Raw genomic sequence first — 19,633 nt, 5'->3', positions numbered from 1 at the left:
TATATATGTGTATGTGTGTGTGCGTATGTATGTATGTATGTATGTATGTATGTATGTATACACACACACATATACACATACGGTACAGCTGGTCTTCAACATCCTGATCTGACTAAGTGCACTCCATGATTATTCAGAGTGAGGTCAGCTAATGGCATCCCCAGTGCTAGGCAACCATGACTACAGAAGCACATACAGGCATACAACACTTTGTAGTGAAGTGAATTTGGCTGACACAGGCCTCGGTGCTGCCATGCACACTGGCCACATATGTGGGCACAAAAGCATAGCTTTTGAAAGTTCACACTGTGTACAGCTTATTAGAAAAGCACAGGGTGTTGTGTGTGCTTGTAGATCAACTTACAGCCAAGTCAGCACTCCTCAAAACAAATGTTTAGTGGTTTTCACAGTTACTTGGACAGCTGACTGGCATTTGCTTCTATGGAATTTGGGTTTGTTTTTAGTTCAGACTAACTGATGAGAGGAAGAGGAAAAAAACTAATATTTTCTTCAAGCAGGCAAGAAAAGGCAGATGTTTAACCCAGTCAAGGTGTATGTCTACCAACACATGTACTAAGAGAAAACGCACAACACAGAAAAGAAGTAATCATCATTGAAAATTCTGAATGTCACAGTAGAGTCAATCACCTGGAATTTTTCTTCTTCACATCTAGGGCGCCATCTAGTGTCAACCTGGAGAAGTGACCCTGCTCTCAGGTGTCTCCTAAACCACTTTGAGTTTCTAGTCCTGAATTCAACTGCATGAGTGTCCCAAACTTAGGGCAGAAAGTACTAGTAATCCCTGATACTCAAGTTACCATCTCGGGCAAAGTCAAGAACCACAATGAAACTCAACTTACAATTCAGAGTGCACATGGCACTCACTTGTAAATTCTAGTTAAGAGTAGATTAAAAATTACTATCCTAAGATCCAGAAACACTCTTTAATATAAGATTGCATTAAATTACAAAAAAAGAAAAAAGTTTTCCAGAAACTGTGTGACTCAAAGTTTAGAGTGTTTATTCACACAGAGAGGAGTATTTGTGATATCCTGCTAAGAGGGGACATATATTTAAAACACCAGATACAGAACCTCATAATTAATTTGTTATAAATATTTTTAAATTCCCAAAATGAACATGGTCAGTATGACTTTAGGGACAGCAGTATTTCCCTGTAGGCAGTATGATTATGGACGATTTTTTTCTTTGTCGTAAGCATGTAAATGCTTTGTCAAAGCATTTTACCAAAGGCTAAAATAAATTAGAATATATTATTATATTATAGCATATATACACATATACTAGAATATATTATCTATATTATTGTTATATATTATATGTGTTATATTGTATATTACATATTATATGCTATGTTACATGTTACCTGTTTTATGTTATATGTCATGTATTGCATGTTTTAATATTATATATAACTTATTCTTAGATTATATATACTATATATCACCTATAATATATAAAGGTAATATATGATATGAATTATATGATTTGTCTTATATATTTATTGCATGTTGTATGTTGTGTGATGTATATTGTATGTTATATGTTGTATATTGCATGTTATATATGTCTAATATATTCTATATATTCTATATGATGTGTTACATAATATGAAAGATGTATGGTTATATTATATACTTTATAATAAATAGATAATAGATAATATGTACTATGTAATAGATACTATATATCATATAATAATAAAATAGCAGATAATAACATAACATAAAGTAATATAATATCTAACATCTAATATAGTATATATAGTAGATATTAGAATACATTATAGAATATAGATTGTGTGTCTATTATATAATATATAATGAATATAATTATATAATATATAATAAATATAATTGTATATAATATAACATATAATATATAGTACATTATAATATTGTATATAATATATATAATATATAGTACAATATATAGTATTATATATCACAAATTAGATAAATAGAATCCCAAAATGAGGACAGAGTTATACATACTTGAGTAAAAAAAATATTCATAGATATCAAGTCATCGGCATGTCGCATGTCTTCCTGATCTCATCTATTTAAACATTTCCATCTCCCTGTCCCATACAGCACTGTTATCTGCTGTAATACTGCTAAACTAGGGGTCAATCTGTAGGAATCTAGAAGTATGCACCTTATCAGAGCCCATTCAACCTCTTCTCTTCCACTTTCTCTCCCACTATAAGTCACACACACTACTAGACCAAGACCTTTTAGTGCACTACTGTGATTAAATCCTTGTAACCTTGATACGTCACAGTGAAACTAATTTCAGAACATGGTGGCTGAAGGAATACCCATTCAAGCACCCCTGATTCCTGTCCAAATGTGCTGGGTACTTAGGATCAACACTTAACGTACACTAATAAATTAAAGCCAGTAGAGAGCTGAGTTAGGGTGCCGATCTCTAGACACAAGCAAACCAACGATAATCCCTGCTCTACCACCTTTTAATACCTTCCAAATGAAAGTCTACCTACCCTCTCTTAGTGTTCACATCTGTGCGAGAAGAATGATTGTGTGTGGTTGTGGTGTTAATGAACCCAGAGTGTGCTCTGTAAACACCAGGAAGGTCCCTCATTACTCATCCCTGCCCAGAGTTGGTGCTCCTACAGTCAAGCAGATGTCAATGCAAAGACTGGCTAAAATCCAGGTCTGAAAATCCACAGTCTCCCCACCCCATTCTTGGCCATCCCATTTCTCTGTCTTGCTGCTCTCTTGGTTCCACACTTCATCATTGCACACAGAATGGAACCTTCATGCAGTCTCTCCCTCAGCTTTTCTGAATTGTTCGGCCTCAGGCAGTTAAGTCAGATGGCAACCCCGCTATGCTGAGGAAAGATTCAGGACTGGTGTGCACACAGTGCCTACTCAAAGTCCTGCAGTTCCACAGTCCTCTCCTGGTGTAGTTTGAGACTGGCCCCTCCTAATTCTCATACTGCTACTGTTGGGATGTTCTCAGCTTTGATGTGTCTGTGGCAAAGGATTAAGATTTCACACTCACCCCAGACTTTTGCGAACTGCTATTTCCACTACTTTTATCCCTGTTTTCAATAGCTTAACTCTGACTTTGTTGGGTCATATCTTAGAGTTAATGATGCCGTGATGAAACGCCATGACCAAAGCAACTTGGGGAGGAAAGGGTTTGTTCTGCTCTCACGTATATTAGTGTTCTAAGGAAGCTGGAACAGAGACCCAAGCAGGACAAGAACCTGGAGACAGGAGCTGATGCAGAGGTTATGGAAGGATGCCGCTTACTGGCTTGCGTCCCATGGTTTCTTCATCCTGCTTTCTTATAGAACCCAGGACAACCTGGCCCTGGTGGTACCACCCACAACACACAGGGCCCTCTCACATCAATCACTGATTATGAAAACACTTCTCAGGCTTGCCCACGGCCCCATCTTATTGAGGCATTTTCTCAACTGAGGCTCCATCCTCTCTCATGATTCTAGCTTGTTTCAAGTTGACATAAAACTAGCCAGGACAGCTGACCACATACATGGCACCTTGACAATCAAAACCGTCACTGTTAATCCACAGTCCTTCCTTTCCATTCTTCTCCGGGATTACACATTAACAATGACATCACAATATGGAACATTTTATAACTTAGAATGTGAGTTCCACAACCTTACAAAATCAAACACTTCAAAAGTTGTCTACTTAAAAACACTTAAGTCTCCTTCAAAATCCCAATTCTCTGTAAAACTCAAAAATCTTTTTTAAAAGTTTCAAGACTCAAATGTGGACTCCTATAAAATCAAAACTAAATACTTTCTTAAGTCAAGAAGGAAGAACTAGGACACAGTCACAATATGAACAAAGCAAAACCAAACCCTAACAGTGTCAATAACTATACCCAATGTCTGGGATCCACTCACGATTTTCTGGTCTCCTCCAAGGATCTTGGATCGCTTCTCTGACTCTGCCCTCTGTAGCACAGACAGCTTGTCTTCTAAACTCTACCGCTGCTGCTGTTCTTGGTGACTATCCTATAATACTGGCATGTTGAAAATGCTGGGGTCTTCTGCTGAGACTGGATTGCATTTTTACCAATACCTGTCATGGACTCTCTTCATGGTGCGAAGCCTCAACTTCTCTGCATGGCCCCTTCAGTCCTGGGCCTTCAACTGCCACTGGGACTGCACCTTCACCAATGGTCTTGGCAGACCTCTACAGTACCAAGTTTCAGGTGCTGTCCATGACCTCTTCATGCCTTCGAAAGCAAATACCACCTGTGTAACCTTTACACTACCAAGCTCAGCTGCAGCACAATGTGCAGCACAAGGAACCTTCACCACCTCTGGAACATAGACACTGTGTGCTAACTCTGAGCAAACACTTCCCAGAAGATTTCACCTCAGTGACACTGGTCTCTCCTTAATCCCTGCAACTTCTTCAACTCCAGCTGACCAGCATCACGTGTCTCAGTAACACCAAGTTTTCACCAATTGTGAAACCAATTGTGTTGGTCTCTTATTAATCACAGCTAACTGACACCTCAACCCCAGCTGACCAGCCCTGATAAGAGTCTTGAAACTTCCCTCTGAAATTTCACAAGCCAGGCCCGCATTGTCTACACTGTTCTCAACATTATCTTCCAAATTCCTATAGAACATCCCATCGAACCCTCAATACTCAGTGGTTTTTCAAGCCTGAAATCCTTTCACAATCCTTCCAAAAATATGGTCAGGTCTGTCACAGCAGGGCTCCCAATATCCTGTCACCGACGTGACTTCATTAGGGTCATGGCTGTGATGAAATACCAGGATCAGAACAACTTGGGGAGGAAGGGCTTACTTTGCTTATTCTTCCAGATAACTGTCCATCATCCAAGGAAGTCAGGACAAGAACTCAAGCAAGGCAGATACTTGGAGGGAGGAGCTGGTGCAGAGACCGTGGAGGGATGCTGCTTACTAGCTTGCTCCTATGACTTGCCCAGACTGCTTTCTTATAGAACCCAGGACCACCTGCTCTGAGGTGGTAACACCCACAATAGGCTGGACCCTCTCCCATCAATCACTAATTAAGAAGATGCCTAAACAGGCTTGCCTACAGCCTGATCTTATAAAGACATTTTCTTTGTTGAGTCTCCCTCCTCTGTGATGACTCTAGCTTCTGTCTTGATGACATAAAGTTTTATCCAGAGAGGTAATAAGAAAGACATAAATATATTATACTAAACAAAAATTAATCCAAGTGTATCATATACTTGGGATTTTCCGGGGAAAACATCTAGACATGCCACAGGGTTAAAATCTAACTTATGGTGTTATAATTTGGATATGACATGTTTGAAGGTCATACATGTGGTAAAGCCTGAGTCTCCAGGATGTTGCTACTGGGAGGTGGTGCCTACTGGAAGGTCTCTATGCCTTTAGAAGCATGCTCTTGCAAAGAAGAGTGAACTCTGGGCCTCTTAGTTCCTCTCTTTGCCAACAATTTTACTTTACAGCACTCCACCATCAGGGGCTGTCTACTTACAGATACTAAACAAAGCGGGTTACAGTTCCTGGTGATTCCTAAGTCAGGAACCCAGACAAGATGTTGTTGTCTAGAAATGCTCATTTCCTCGCGACTTTGTTACACAAAGCTTTCTAATGCAATGAACACGTTATAAACACAGCTTTAATTTTTAATGCATGTTTTCAAACCTTAAATGGCTAATACACACACATTTAATTAAATTACACATCATTAATGTTGCTATACATCACTGCATTGATCAAAATGTAGTGCAATGTGCCACCTTTTTTTAAAACTAGATTAAAAATTGGAAGGGCAAAAGCAAGAATAAAAGGGGAAAAATTATCCAAGATGTATAAAGTTTTAGTGTGAGAGTAAATTATGGCTTTAAAATAGTTCACTATCCAAACCGAATTATGCCATGTGGCCCTTGACTATGTATTTATAGAGCACTGTGAAGCCAAAACAAAAATTAAATTTCGAGTTTCAAAAGCATAGCGATTACAGACTAAGGGATTTGACCAAAAATACTTCAGAAGTATTACAGGGGGGGATTTGTGAACACTTTCATAAAAAGACAATCACTGGGGGATGGAGAGATGGCTCAGTGGTTAAAAGCACTGACTGCTCTTCCAGAGGTCCTGAGTTCAATTCCCAGCCACCACATGGTGGCTCACAATCATCCCTAATGAATCCAATTCCCTCTTCTGGTGTGTCTGAAGACAGTTACAGTGTACTCATATGCATAAAATAAATAAATCTTAAAAAAAGACAATCACCAATAGTAATCATGTGTCCTCAATTACTGGTCCATAAACAACTGTACATATGTGTGTGTGTTTATATATGTATATAAATGTGTATATATATATATATATATTTAACTATATTGGGTATCTTGCCAATAACACAAGGGATGATGGGTTTGGGTCCATACACACTGTTAGCAGACTTTCCATTTTCAAGAGTGGATCAGCATGTACAGTTTCCAACTTGACAAGCTGAAGAACAAATTCCTAGCCTGATCGACTACAGAACTGTCAAGAACATTGTAGTGTTCTGAGAACACTTCACACAATGACTCTCAACACCAGTGCTTCATGATTATAGCTGGCCAGCTATAACCTGTCGAAGTGAATACTGAGTGGCTGCTACAACTAAAGTCCACAGTGTGTAAATGTGATAGAATATTTCCACACAAAAACCACAGAAAGGGCTTTAAAATTTATTACCTTTAAAACTTTGTGATAATTTATATACTAAATAGTCCAAAACTCGGTTTCAAACTAGTTTTCAAAGCAAGGCTGGCTTCAGTTGGGCTTACTTTCCCATTCGTTCTTATTCTGGGCTAGTAAGGTCTGTCTCCTGATGGACAACAATCTGTCCAATTCAATTCTGTGTTGATTGTCTTATAAAAAAAAAAAAGCAACAGCCAGTGGAAAGGCTGGCCCTCCACAATTCAGTTAGCCAATCTCACATCCTTAAGTAGATAAGAGAAAGGCCTTTTAGCTCTAGCCCATATTTGAAAGGAACCCAAGGTGTGCTGCAAATAGGATACAAAATGAGTAGCAGCCAGGTGCACCATTCTATCCTGTAACTGGGCCGGTCCCCCAGGAGTCATTTAAATCACAACTGGGTGCATTAGATCTTCTAACAAGATGTCCTAAAACATCAGTCAAGGTCTCTTACCATCAGTTGGCGTCTGTGTGTACAGATTCTTCAAATACCAACTTTCATGCTCTTGTATTCCTTTTCTTAGGAGTTTTTCTTCCTTTCACGGGCATCTCAGTGCCCTAGACTCTAACCAAGATGCCCAACTGTAGAGACAGGAAGAGTAGGGTCGAGACAAGTTGATGATCATAAAAAGCATGCACTCTAGGCTGGACTCAAGTACCTTGATCATGTGATCTAGGGATGGGGTGACAAGTTTTCGTTGTGCACCAGGAAATAATAAACTTACAATAAAGAGGAAAGGATCATAAGAACAGATGATTAATTAGCCAGCCTAGCCAATCAGAACTCCGAAAATAAGAAGCAAGACTGATGACTTGCTCCAGAGTAAGTACAGGAGGTTGTCAACCAAGATACAGAGAAACTTGATACTATAGACTTGGCCTTCTTAAACTTTGTTAATCAGTTACTAAATATCACTGCTTTGAGGTCACAATGAGCTTTGGAAAGAAAGATATATGAGCATTGTTTAGTTAGATATGCTTCATATAAGAAATACATAATCAATCATAATCAATATCCTGCTGTAATTACCTTCTGTGTAATGTTTTTAATCTATTTTGAAGAATATGTTTTTGTGGGAATTATCTTTGGAAAATGTGTAACTTGCGGCTATGGAGTAATTTTCTTTCTAATAGAAGGACTTTGTCTTAAGGGATCTAAAAAGGGGCGAAGAGAAAAATAAATCACTGTGGATTATCTTTGCTTCAACCATTTTCTCTCTCTCTCCCTCTGTGTGTGTGTGTGTGTGTGTGTGTTTGTGTATGTGTGTGTCTGCTTCTCCCCCAGTGAAGCCACACTGAATAAATCTCTCTCTGTATTTTTATAATTACTTGCCTCTTTAATAGGTTTGTTGGGAAGCAGGGGTGAGCCTAGCCTGCTAAGGCTGAGATTACTATTCTGACTTTTGTTTGAAAACTCTGACAACAAATTTGTCTTGAGTCCCCACACAGTTTTTTTATCATCATTGTCATCGTCATCATCATCATCATTTTTAATTGGTTATTTTATTTATTTACATTTCAAATGTTGTCCCCCCTCCTAGTTTCCTCTCCTCAAACCCTTTATCCCATCCCCTCTAAGAAGGTGCTCCCCAACCCACCCACTCCCACTTTACCCCTCTGCATCCCCCTACACTGGGGCAACAAGCCTCCACAGGACCAAGGGCCTCCCCTCCCACTGATGCCAGATAAGGCGATTCTCTGCTACATATGCAGCTGGAGCCATGGACTTATCCAGGTATACTCTTTGGTTGGTAGTTTAGTCCCTGGAAAATCTGAGGGGTCTGGTTAGTTGATACTGTTATTCTTCCTGTGAGGCTGTCATCCCCTTCAGCTCTTTTCTTCAGACTCTGCTCTGTTTCTTGCCCCTGCACACAGTTCTTAATGCTTTTCCTTTTCAACTGACTCTATGAGGTGCCTTGAACTTTTCTAAGCTTGCAGGTTTCCTTGAACAAATCCCTTAGTAACATGAATAACACACCTTTACCCCTAGAGGGAGTTTGACACATTTCCTTCTACTCTTCAGGCATGTTGTCCTTGTCATTGTCTTTGTTGCTGTTGTTGTTGTTGTGGTTGTTGTTGTTTAATGAATCAAGAGCAAAAGGCAATGTTTAAATCTAAATCTAGATCTTTAACCAAACAGATGTATCTTCTGAAAGACTGGGTATAGCTTTGCGGGAAGAAATATACATAGAACTGGACCCTTCTTTCTTCCTTTTGTGTGGGAACAACCTTTTGGAGGCTCTCCATCTTCTGCAACTGATAGAGGATGACCTTGCCTAGGATTTCACACCATGGGAAGGCCACCATGGGAAGGCAGGTAAGAGGGAAAAAGAGTTCTGTACAGGACACAAATCAAGGGTAGAAAGCCCTTCTCCTATTGCAAAGAAAAGACTTGTCCTGCTTCAGAGAGAGAAACCACTGGGTGGGATTGGCAGTGCTATCTAGCTAGTATTAAAAGAGATTGTCCATACAGCTTCCTGTTCATAGACTGTCTACACAACTTCCTCTTCAGTTAGTCCTTGGAACTCCTCTGGGCCTATTCTAGTAATAACAACATTCTGATGCTAGTACCGTAGTGGACTGACTGACAGAAAATGGAATTAGTATAATAATCCTCTTTCTCTGAAATAATGAGAACAAAGACAGTAAACAAATGTTCATTTGCTTAAGGTCACAAATCCAATTAGTTGTGAATGAATGTCAACACAGTCATTTATAACAGTTTAATGATCGCATTAATTCAACATGAACTCTAATTTTCAATGTTTCTTTGTTGGTTTTGTTTTATTTTCTAAAACAGTAGCAGGATATGAACTCCATTGAGCATCTCAGAAAGATAATTCATGGGCTGGGGTGATTTGTTCAGTGGTTGACTCCTTACCTAGCATGTCCAGAACCTCTGGGAGGTGAGGTAGAGGAGGAAGAATTCTCCTCGTAAGTAAGGGAAAAAAAACTGTAAAATTTCTCAACCCAGAACCTCTTGGCTATTCTCTCACCTTGAATCATGCAACCTTGAACTTGGGTACATGGGGTTTGCTTTGCTTTACTAAGTCAGCTTTTGCTTAAACTGTTTCTCAACTCAGTTCTTTCCTTTAAGGAGAACTCAGTAGGGTTCTTCAAATTAAATATATGTATGCATTATGACCCTGTAATTCTGTCCCTGAATACCTATCCAGGGGAAATGTCATGTACCTAACTGAATATGTGTATAAGAAAGTTTATTAAGAGCTATATTTGTAACAAGCAAGGCTGGGGTACCCTAATCTTCAGTGTTTGAGTGAGTACGTAACAAGTGTGATATTCATACAATATAATATTCAGCAAATAAAAATGACACATTACCACAGGTTTCAAGGCTATAATTAAATCTCTTACTGAGTGGGAAAGAGTATACACTATGATCTCATTCATATGAATATCAAAATGAGTAAGGCTGGTCTATATTGATACAATACTGCCACTATTTTGTTTGGAGGAAGCTAAAAAATAACCTTTCTGGGGTAGTGGATGTGGAGGGTATACATATCAATAAAAAGGCATCGGCTACACAATCTGGTGAAGCCTCAGCAAAAACCATGAAACATAGAGGATGATTTACTTTGAGAAATAGAAAGGAGTGTAATCGCATTTGCCAGCATAGACTCCACACCTAAGGAGACGAGTGGGAAAGTCGATGAAGCTTGTTAACACTGTGCATGTAAGGAATCCAAAGTTAACTCATTGGGTGCTTACCGTTTGCTGGAACTGTGCCCAAGCCATATACTTACACAGGTTCAACAGGAGAGACACCCTAGTTTTCTTTCTGTTGTGTGATAAAGCAATGACCAAACAAGTTTGGGAGAGAAAAGGAGTCCTTTGGCTCAGGGGTCACACTGGAGTCAGGAACTGAAGCAGAGAGCACAGAGGAGCACTGTTCACTCACATGCTTTCCATGGACACTTATCTTGCTTTCATATACAGCCAACAACCACCTGTCCAGTGGTCCTACAGCTCACAGTGGGATGGACCTTCCTGCATTAGCCATTAACCAAGAAAATGTACCATAGGCCAATTTGATGGAATCAGTTCTTCAACTGAGGCCCCCTCTTCCCATCTGCCTCTAGTTGACAGTATCCTTTTTTATAAAGCACATGATATCACCATGAAAATGAGAGATAAACAAGCTAATAATAGAGACATTGCCCCATTGATGTAAATGTGGATGGGGAGCACAGTGTATTTTTAGCAAGTAAGCCTGGAGTTAAAGATCCCTGGCTCTCAGAGTTCTGTGTTCTTGAACCATCCTAGCGTTTTCCAAAATCTGTAAACTTAAAAAAAAATCTTTGGCCCGGTATGGACTAATTTCTCAATACCTCAAAAACCAAATCAGTGGAAGGCTGCCTCTGCTCCAGTACTTTTCCCCAAATATCCCGTTTCAGAAAGGAAGATCTGATGGAATGATTGCTTCTGAAATTTGATTTCTATACACTAGTTCTCTTTCATTTAGCTTTGTTAAGTTATGTGGCCCCCAGCAATAGTCTCTCTGCCTCCTTCCCTTGGGATATCAGCCTACAGTGTCCATTTGATACATATTCGGATCCAACATCTATCAATTAGCCAACTTAGAAAACAGAACCAAAGTAAATTCATCCTGAGATAACCAAGACATCTGTAATGAAAACTGAAGCAAACCCCACATCTGACTTCTCAACCATACACTGAGTAACAAGCCACTGCTCAGTATTTGGCCAGCAAAAGCTGGCTGTGCAGAAAGGTTCCTCCTGGTTCCATGCATCAAAGCCCAAATCACGAATAGCCTGCCTGAGCTTCCTTGGACAGAAGCATGGTCACAGCACTCTTCAGCGTGGAGCCCTTTGACGTAGATGCTGAGATAGGATTGGAGTGAGCTTAATGGTTTGATTCAAGAACTCACCCTAGGAAACACCAAGAGAAAGCAGGAGAGACAAGAGGAGGAGAGATTCAGGATCCCGTGCATCTACCCTCCATCAAAATACGACTGCTAAGAGGCTGGGAGATGTCTTTCTGAGAAGGTCCACTGAGAGGTAAGAAAGCTGGAGTGTTAATGCCCCAGTTCCCATCATCAAAACCTGGAGAGGGGGGCCTCTTGTGGTTTTAGCTCTCTCCTATTTCCAGTCGGTCCCTTATGTAGGCTGAGAACACAGCTATACGGTAGCAAATGCCCACAGGAGAAATCAACAACCTTTGCAGCAGGACACCATCTGTGCATGGGGAAATGGCAAATCTGAGGACATATGGATGGATGGTAACACAAATAACTCAATTAGTGAAGCATTCACGTGAGAGTAGGCAGTGGAGTCATTCTTTAAACACAAGAACTAGGTGTGTGATCAAGGTTCTTACTCAGTTAAGTGGAAATTCAGCTGAAGGAAGACAGAGATTACACTAGTGACTGCTTTCAACACTGGAAAGCCTAATAGGAATCTGACGTTCTTTTCTCCCTTGTTTCTTAAACTGTGCACAAACTTCAGACAATTCTAATGCTTAAAAGAATTCTTCTCCTCTGCAAAAGTTACTCTTGTCCTTCATCTGCAGCAAAATGCTTCCTGCTCGTCAGTGAATTCTTTCCCTGGCCGAAGGAGGAAGAGGAAGAGGAAGAAGAGTGGGGAGGAGGAGGAGGAGGAGGAGGAGGAGGAGGAGGAGGAGGAGAAGGAGAAGGAGGACGAGGAGGAGGAGAGGAGGAAAGGAAGGAAGGAAGGAGGAGGAGGAGGAGGAGGAGGAGGAGAAGGAGGAGGAGGAGGAGGAGGAAGAGGAGGAGAAGGAGAAGGAGGAGAAGGAGAAGGAGAAGGAGAAGGAGAAGGAGAAGGAGAAGGAGAAGGAGAAGGAGAAGGAGAAGGAGAAGAAGAAGAAGAAGAAGAAGAAGAAGAAGAAGAAGAAGAAGAAGAAGAAGAAGAAGAAGAAGAAGAAGAAGAAGAAGAAGAAGAAGAAGAAGAAGAAGAACTAAGTCCATATATATTTTTATTTCTTCTGAACTTATTGGAAAGGTAAAAAGAAGTAGAGACTAAAAGAATGACTTCAATGTGCACAACTCTTTCCTCTTCTGCTATTTTCTGACACATTGTTCTAAGGTTAAGAAGGAATTATAAAACTAATAAAAGGTTGGAACTCTTAGGATTTACAACCTAGACTATGCTATTTGAAGCCATGTAAGTGCTTTCCTTTCTTCAGCAGACGAAGTAATGAGCATAATGTCATTTCCCTTTCCCATGTCCTGAGCTTTGTTACTAACCTTCCTGTGCCCTTGAGACATACCAATTTACATCCTTCTTCCTTTGTTTCAGAATAGTCACAATTCTCTTCTGTCCATTTTATACTTAAGTAAAAACACTGCTTTCACCTGTTCTTTCAATATGGCCTCTCCATTCCTTATGCATTTATTTATTTATTTATTTATTTATTTATTTATTTATTTATTTATTTATTTATTGAGCTGGGGACCGAACCCAGGGCCTTGCACTTGCTAGGCAAGCGCTCTACCACTGAGCTAAATCCCCAACCCCTATGCATTTATTTTCATCTGTCTTTAGTTGGCTCAAGTTCATGGTGAGGAATTTGCTTGCAGGGAAGCACAAATGACCACTAACACTTTTTCATTCTTGCTTTTAATGTAAAGTAACATCCTGGTTGCAGATGTGCACTTCCTACCCTCTGCCTTCCCTTTCCCCTGTCCTCAGTTACAGCTCTTTGTTTGCCTTTCATTCCTGTGTGGGGACATTGAACATCATTCTGAAGAAATCTTTTATGTGTCTGGAAATCGGCCTTTGAAGATTACTCCCTGTCAGCCCACAAGTTTCAAGTTTTTTTTTTCTTATACTCTAGTGGTGTTTAGTATTTCGCATATATTTTTTCTAACATATATTCTAGAAATATACACATTTCCTTCCCTTTTCTTTCATTTTTTCTTTCTGCTTGATAAGTTTACCACTTTTGCCTGAAAGCAGTCTTTCTCTTGCCTTATGTGTCTCTTCCCAATGGCCTTGTCTACTGCACTGTAGCAAGAAGACAAAGGGAAAAGGACCCTAATGTCCTCACCCCAGGCTCCAGATATGGTGTACAAACCATATGCTATCTAACAAATGACATAAAAATGAATGCACTTCCTATCTTCTGATATGATCTTCTACTTTGCTCCCTAAAGTTTCCTGTTTCCATGGTTACTAGTATGGTTCAGATGAGTGTCTAAGACAGCCCAGGGGTTAAAGGTTTGGTCCTTGGGGTGATGTTTTCAGAAAGTGGGAGAGCCTTTATGATGCAGTGCCTTGTGGGAAATAGTTGGACTATCAGGAGCAAACTCTTAACTGGTGTTGTGATGCCTTGGTCTGCCAGCATGCCTCTGCTCCCTGAATCACACTGTCATTGCTCTACTTTGTCACAGTATGTCTCCACTAGCAGGATCCCAAAGCTATGAGACACCCAGTCTTAGAATAGGACCTCTAAAACAGTCAGATAAATTAACCTTTTGTCTGAATAGCTTAACTGCTTCAAGTATTTCTTTATAGTAACTTAATGCTAACTAAGTCATCGGCCACTGTTTGAGGTTAATGACATTGAGCTTCTCCTACTGGAAAATAGTTTTTCTGGCTCTTTACTATCTTGGTTTCCATTTATTCAGGGAAATATCCTGTAATACTATCTTACTCTCCCATTTTGACATAGGTACTCTATAAATTTGTGTTTTGATTGATTCGGACGTTTAGTTTGAGCTCAGTGGTCTCTTTCTGAAGTCGGGCACTACTTACTTAATCCCCACTCAGACGTAGTCAAATCTTTCTCTGCCTGGGCCTTATGTGAGGCTGTTGCCATGAGATAAACATGGTAACCAGTGGTCATACATTTCAGAAAATGTCGCCAACTCAAGTTCCCTTAGCAGAGGAATTTGCTCAAATATGGGCTCTTCACATCACTGCTCACAGTACAGGTGTGAAATGAGTTATCTGTGTCCGAGGTTTCGTTTTCTGTAGTAGCCATTCCAGTGAATAAATCCAAAAGTCCCTCTGTATGTATTATTTTACCACAAAGGTCATAAAATTGCCTTGAAAAGTACCCAGGTTAATGGCTTAAATGATTTTAAAACATCTTAATTTATTTGCAGCCTAAAATCCTATAATGAAAAGACTAAGCAACTGAGTATTTTAAAGAAGGGGGTGGGAGGGTAAGGGATAATGAAGCCCAGGCAGCCAATAAATTGTTCGTTTCCACTTGTAAAAATGTTTGCACACTGAAGACTTAACACAAAAGGGTTTCTTTCATTAGAAATTGGAGATTGGTACGCTGGGATGAACAGCTGAGCACACAGGGGTGGAAAATCCGTGTGTACTTTACCTTGCCATAAAATCAAAGACATAAAATACATTAAATAAATGGCCTCACAATTTTGAAAAGTGAGAGCTAAGTACAACCGAATGGAAACTCATTGTAAGTTAATGTGACATGAGGCCCTGCCGGCCCCTTGTGAAAGCCAATAGTTTTATCATCACACTGGGCTTCTCATGAATTAAGCCGCAACCGTTCTCATGACTGGGCTTCCATAGATCCCCACATAACATGCTCACCCTTGAAAGCTCTGCCCCTTCTGTTCTCTCAGAACCCAGTGTCACAATTCCTTTCTCCAGACTTCCCACCCCACCCAAATCAAAATGAACACTTGATCAGCCAGATCTCCTTATCTTTGCTTGTCATTTCTTAGTACACTTCGTTTCCATAGACAAAGCCACCCGGAGTCACAGTAAAGTAACAATGAAGACTTACCTCTCCTGGCCATGGTAGGAAAGTGTTTGAAGAAAAACACTGGGAAAGCCTTGGGTGTCATATGCATGTAAGAGACACAAATAACACGCCGAACAAGAGTGTGTAGAAAAACTGCTTTATATTGGATACATATTTCAAAGCTGGATATAGTTTATTTATAAATAGTATTTAGATACAGAAATTAATAGTATTTCCCAGACCCCCAGCTTATTAATATATACACACCAGAGAAGAAAGATAACATATTCATGTTTCTGCCATTTGACAGAGAAACAAGGTTGGTTATAAATAGATGTCTCCACAGAGACACAGTGGCAGGTCACCTGCAAACTACAAGCGCTGGGTTTGTTTTTCAATTGTGGGCACTTCTGAATACTTTCTGCAAGTGCGCTGATTTTCACTCACTGCCCAGGCTACTCAACTGTGTCAGCCCTATGATTTTAGGTTCATCCCCTAACTGCCATGAGTTCTGGTTTTAAAAGATTGGTAAATAAGCACCCCTTTCCCCTCATGAATTCTCTCTCTAGATTAATTTGTTCCACCTATGCATCATCAAATATAGTCTAATATAGTAAAAAAAAAAAAAGAATAGTTTTACCCATCTAACGTTATCTGTAGTATCCCATGTCACACATAGCATGGAATATTGGAATCCTGGAGGTGTCTGAACACTAACCACATTTTGTATGGTAGCAATACTTTGCACTTAGAATACATGTCAGTGTAGACACTGATACTCTGTAGACCAGAAGTTTGTATCCAAGGCTAAATTCTTCTGCTGTCCCAAGGAGCACCAAACCTAGTGGCCTTTGTGAAGCATGGTAAACAGACTCTAAAGGATATCTCCAGAGAGACATCTATTGTCCACTCAGGAGCAGGAGGAAGTTTTGGGGTTGAATGGAGATGGCTATGTTGATACACATGCACATACATCTCTCCAAATGCCATCAGCCTGCAGTCACTTCACTCTTACTTCTGCTTACATGCCTCAGAGAATTAAAAACAAAACAGTTTCCCATGTGTTCGTGGTCCTTAGCCATAACCTTATTGTTTTTATAATGGTCATGCTCATTTCTCTCATGGAAGAAGGAAAATCCCTATCAGTAAGGGGCCAGTGAAAATGCAGGGCTAGGTGATGAAGCAGTGGTCACAAGGTCCAGATTCCCTGCCAATGATGCTGTTCTCTCCACCCTCAGGGGTAGGTAAATCCAGCATGAGAAACAGCTTTGGGGCTAAGAGTATATGCACAGAGTATGGCTGCCCAAGATGGCTGCCCAAAACGGCTGCCCAAGATGGCTGCCAAAGAACTGAATCATCAGCAAGTCAAGCGTACAGACTCAGTCATCTCATTTAATCTCCAGCTAAGAAAGGATTTCTGTACTGGCCCCACCAGATCTCTGCACGGAAGGTAAACACCAACTGCAAACAACTCAGAGAACAAAGATTAAAAAGACTGAGCTCTCACACAGCATAAACACCTCTCTCTCCCTCTCTCCCTCTCTCCCTCTCTCCCTTGGAGTTCTATAAACATAAGCTGTAGCACAGGGCTGGGCTCAAAACCTGCTCTGCTCAATTTCACCTTGAACCTATACTTTAATCATAATGCCCTGCAAGCCTGTATTTAAACAGGGCTAAAACTCTATCCCGTCATCTCGCTAGTGTGTCTTTTAATGCTTATGAAGAACAGAACTGCACTCAGTAACTCCAAGGGGAATAAAGGCGGCCGGTTGAATTATACATAGATAGAATGTATACATAAACAAGATGTAGAATTCTTTTTTTTTTAAGAATTTGGAAAACAGATTTGTTACAAAATGACTTTCATACTTTCATGAGTGCCATGTTTGGCTCAGCTGCTTCCAGAGGTGTGACAAAGACATGAAGAGTCCCTAACGCAGCTTTGCAAACCGCAGCTTGTCGGAAAGGCTAGCATGAACTCATCCTACTGACAGGCATCCATGACACGTTGCTTTGCTTTTTGGCAACATTTTGGCAACACGTCCTATACTAACAGGAAAGGCAGAAACCAAGCATATGACAAGAACCAGAGCCAGCAGCACCCGTTACTTCTTTTCATGTTTCTTGGTCAGCTCTCGCACTCCCAGCTCGCCCCGGGCCCTGCAGTCACCGGATCTGCCTTCCCTCCGAAGGCTCTCCTGGGAGACTTGCCGCACAGCTTGTAGGATGGCATTCTGAACAATCTGCTTGCTGGCATTCTGCAGTTTCACCTCCTCCAGCTCGTTCCGGGGCTTGTCACCTTAAAGCCAAAGACAAGAAAAGGAGGAGAGAAGAGAAATTAATTCCAGGAACTGTGACTCAGGAGGGGTTGTGAGCAAAGTAGAAAGTGCTGCTGTGGGGAGACCTCAGAGCACAAGGCACTACTGCCTCCTCCATGCTGTGCCCTGCAATGCACCCTAGTTAATGTTCTAACCATCCTCAATCCCTAACCACTAGAGATGTTCACAGGGCAGCCATAACCATCGAAGTTGTCTGGAACTTCTGTTAGGAAGGGACATAGCCACACCCCAACCATTTAGCCTAAAAACATACAGGCAACATGAAGTAGACTCAGTAGGAGAAAGAGATATGTTATATAACACACAAGAACATGCACGCGCGCGCGCACACACACACACACACACATATGTATATATGAAACAATAATTATCAAAGGGGAAGAGATTGTGAAGTTGAGAGCAATGCTGGAGGGAAATAAAAGGATGGGAATGATGTCAATATAGCACTCGTGTAAGAAATTCTCAAGAAAAGATTTAATTAAGAAAAAGAAGAAGAAGAAATGTGAGACAGTAAATCATGTCAGGAAGTTTGGTGAGTAGAGCAAGTTGAGGCCCTGGAAACTAACACCTGAGATGGTAGACGCCTCCCTGCTCCCTGCCAAATTTCTGGTCTGGAATACGTGCCATACTTCCCACATCAGGAAATGTGACCTGTGGTCTTGTAGGCCCAGAACAGACTTCTCATGCCAATGAGGTACCTGGAGGCCCTGAGGGCTTATCCAATAAGGTCCTGTTCCCAGACATTTCTCCCTGCAAAAGGTATTTAATCCGGGGTCCACCCTGAGAAGTTGATATGATACACATCCATTTTATACGATGAACAACCAAGAAACAGTTTGGAACTGTCTCTTTCATAGAGAACCACTGTGGGGAGCATGGAGCAGGCCTTTGCTGCCTAGTCTCCTACAGAAGGCCTATCTGCATCCCGGAGACAACTGCTGCTACCTTTGTCAGTGTGCTAAGCCGGAGCTCTTCAGCATGAGGGCCTCCAAAGGTCCCAACCTTGTTGTGGGCCCATGGACCCCTGATACTTCATTCCTGACTTCTCTGTGCAGTTTTCTAGTAGTGACTAGATGCCTGGAAGTTAGGGAATACCAACTTCAGAACTTCAGACTGTGTCTTCCCACCAGAGAAGAGTTCTCTGGAGTGGTGTCCAGGCACTTCCCTAAAGGCACTGTCAAGCTCCCTGTGTTTTGCCTCCCCAACAGCTGTGCCCAGCAAAGGGGCAAAATGTGGACCCACAAAGAAATATACTCCAGGGGACTGTTATTAGGAAAGTTTTTATTATTGTGGTTGTTGTTTCCTTTTTAAAGATTTCAATATAATTATATTTAGATTTCCCCCTTCCTGTTCCTCCGTGCAAATCCTCCCAGTGGGGCCAGTACAGATATTTCTCTCCGCAAATTCATGGCCTCTTCATTCATTGATTGTCATTACGTAGATATATGTAACCTGCTCAGTCTGTATTATGTTGGTTGTATGTATGTTTCTGATAATATCAGAAGCTATACTGAGAAAAACCTCACCCACATGAGTGTCTAAACATGAGTGAGCAAGGTCAACAATACATGTGCTAGGGTGGGAGACTTAAAGCTCAGGAGATTCAACCCTATGCAAAGAACTACAGCAGCTAAGAAATGCTAAGAGGGGGAGAAAAAGTCTTGCCCATGGTTGAGCATACCAATTGGCTATCCAACATCAAATGGTAGGCCCTGAAAACATGTTTTAAGAGATGGTGGGACTTTCTTCAAATCCTCCTGTGCCATATAGCCATGAATCTTGTACAATTCATTTGACCTTTTGGGGCTCACTTACACATCTG

General features: G+C 40.7%; 1 protein-coding gene across 1 annotated transcript in view; it reads right to left on the bottom strand.

The window, feature by feature from the left end:
• Positions 1–15,615: 15,615 nt before the first annotated feature.
• The window catches only part of Akain1 (A-kinase anchor inhibitor 1), a 46,371-nt gene continuing 42,353 nt past the window's right edge, over positions 15,616–19,633 (bottom strand). The window contains exon 2 of the mRNA NM_001399423.1: positions 15,616–17,771. Coding sequence (NP_001386352.1) covers positions 17,578–17,771 — 194 coding nt within the window. The 3' untranslated portion in view covers positions 15,616–17,577. The remainder of the gene's footprint in view (positions 17,772–19,633) is intronic.

This window comes from Rattus norvegicus, chromosome 9 (genome assembly GCF_036323735.1).
Source record: "Rattus norvegicus strain BN/NHsdMcwi chromosome 9, GRCr8, whole genome shotgun sequence".
Taxonomy (NCBI): Eukaryota; Metazoa; Chordata; class Mammalia; order Rodentia; family Muridae; genus Rattus; species Rattus norvegicus.
This window is presented reverse-complemented; position numbering and strand designations above follow the sequence as displayed.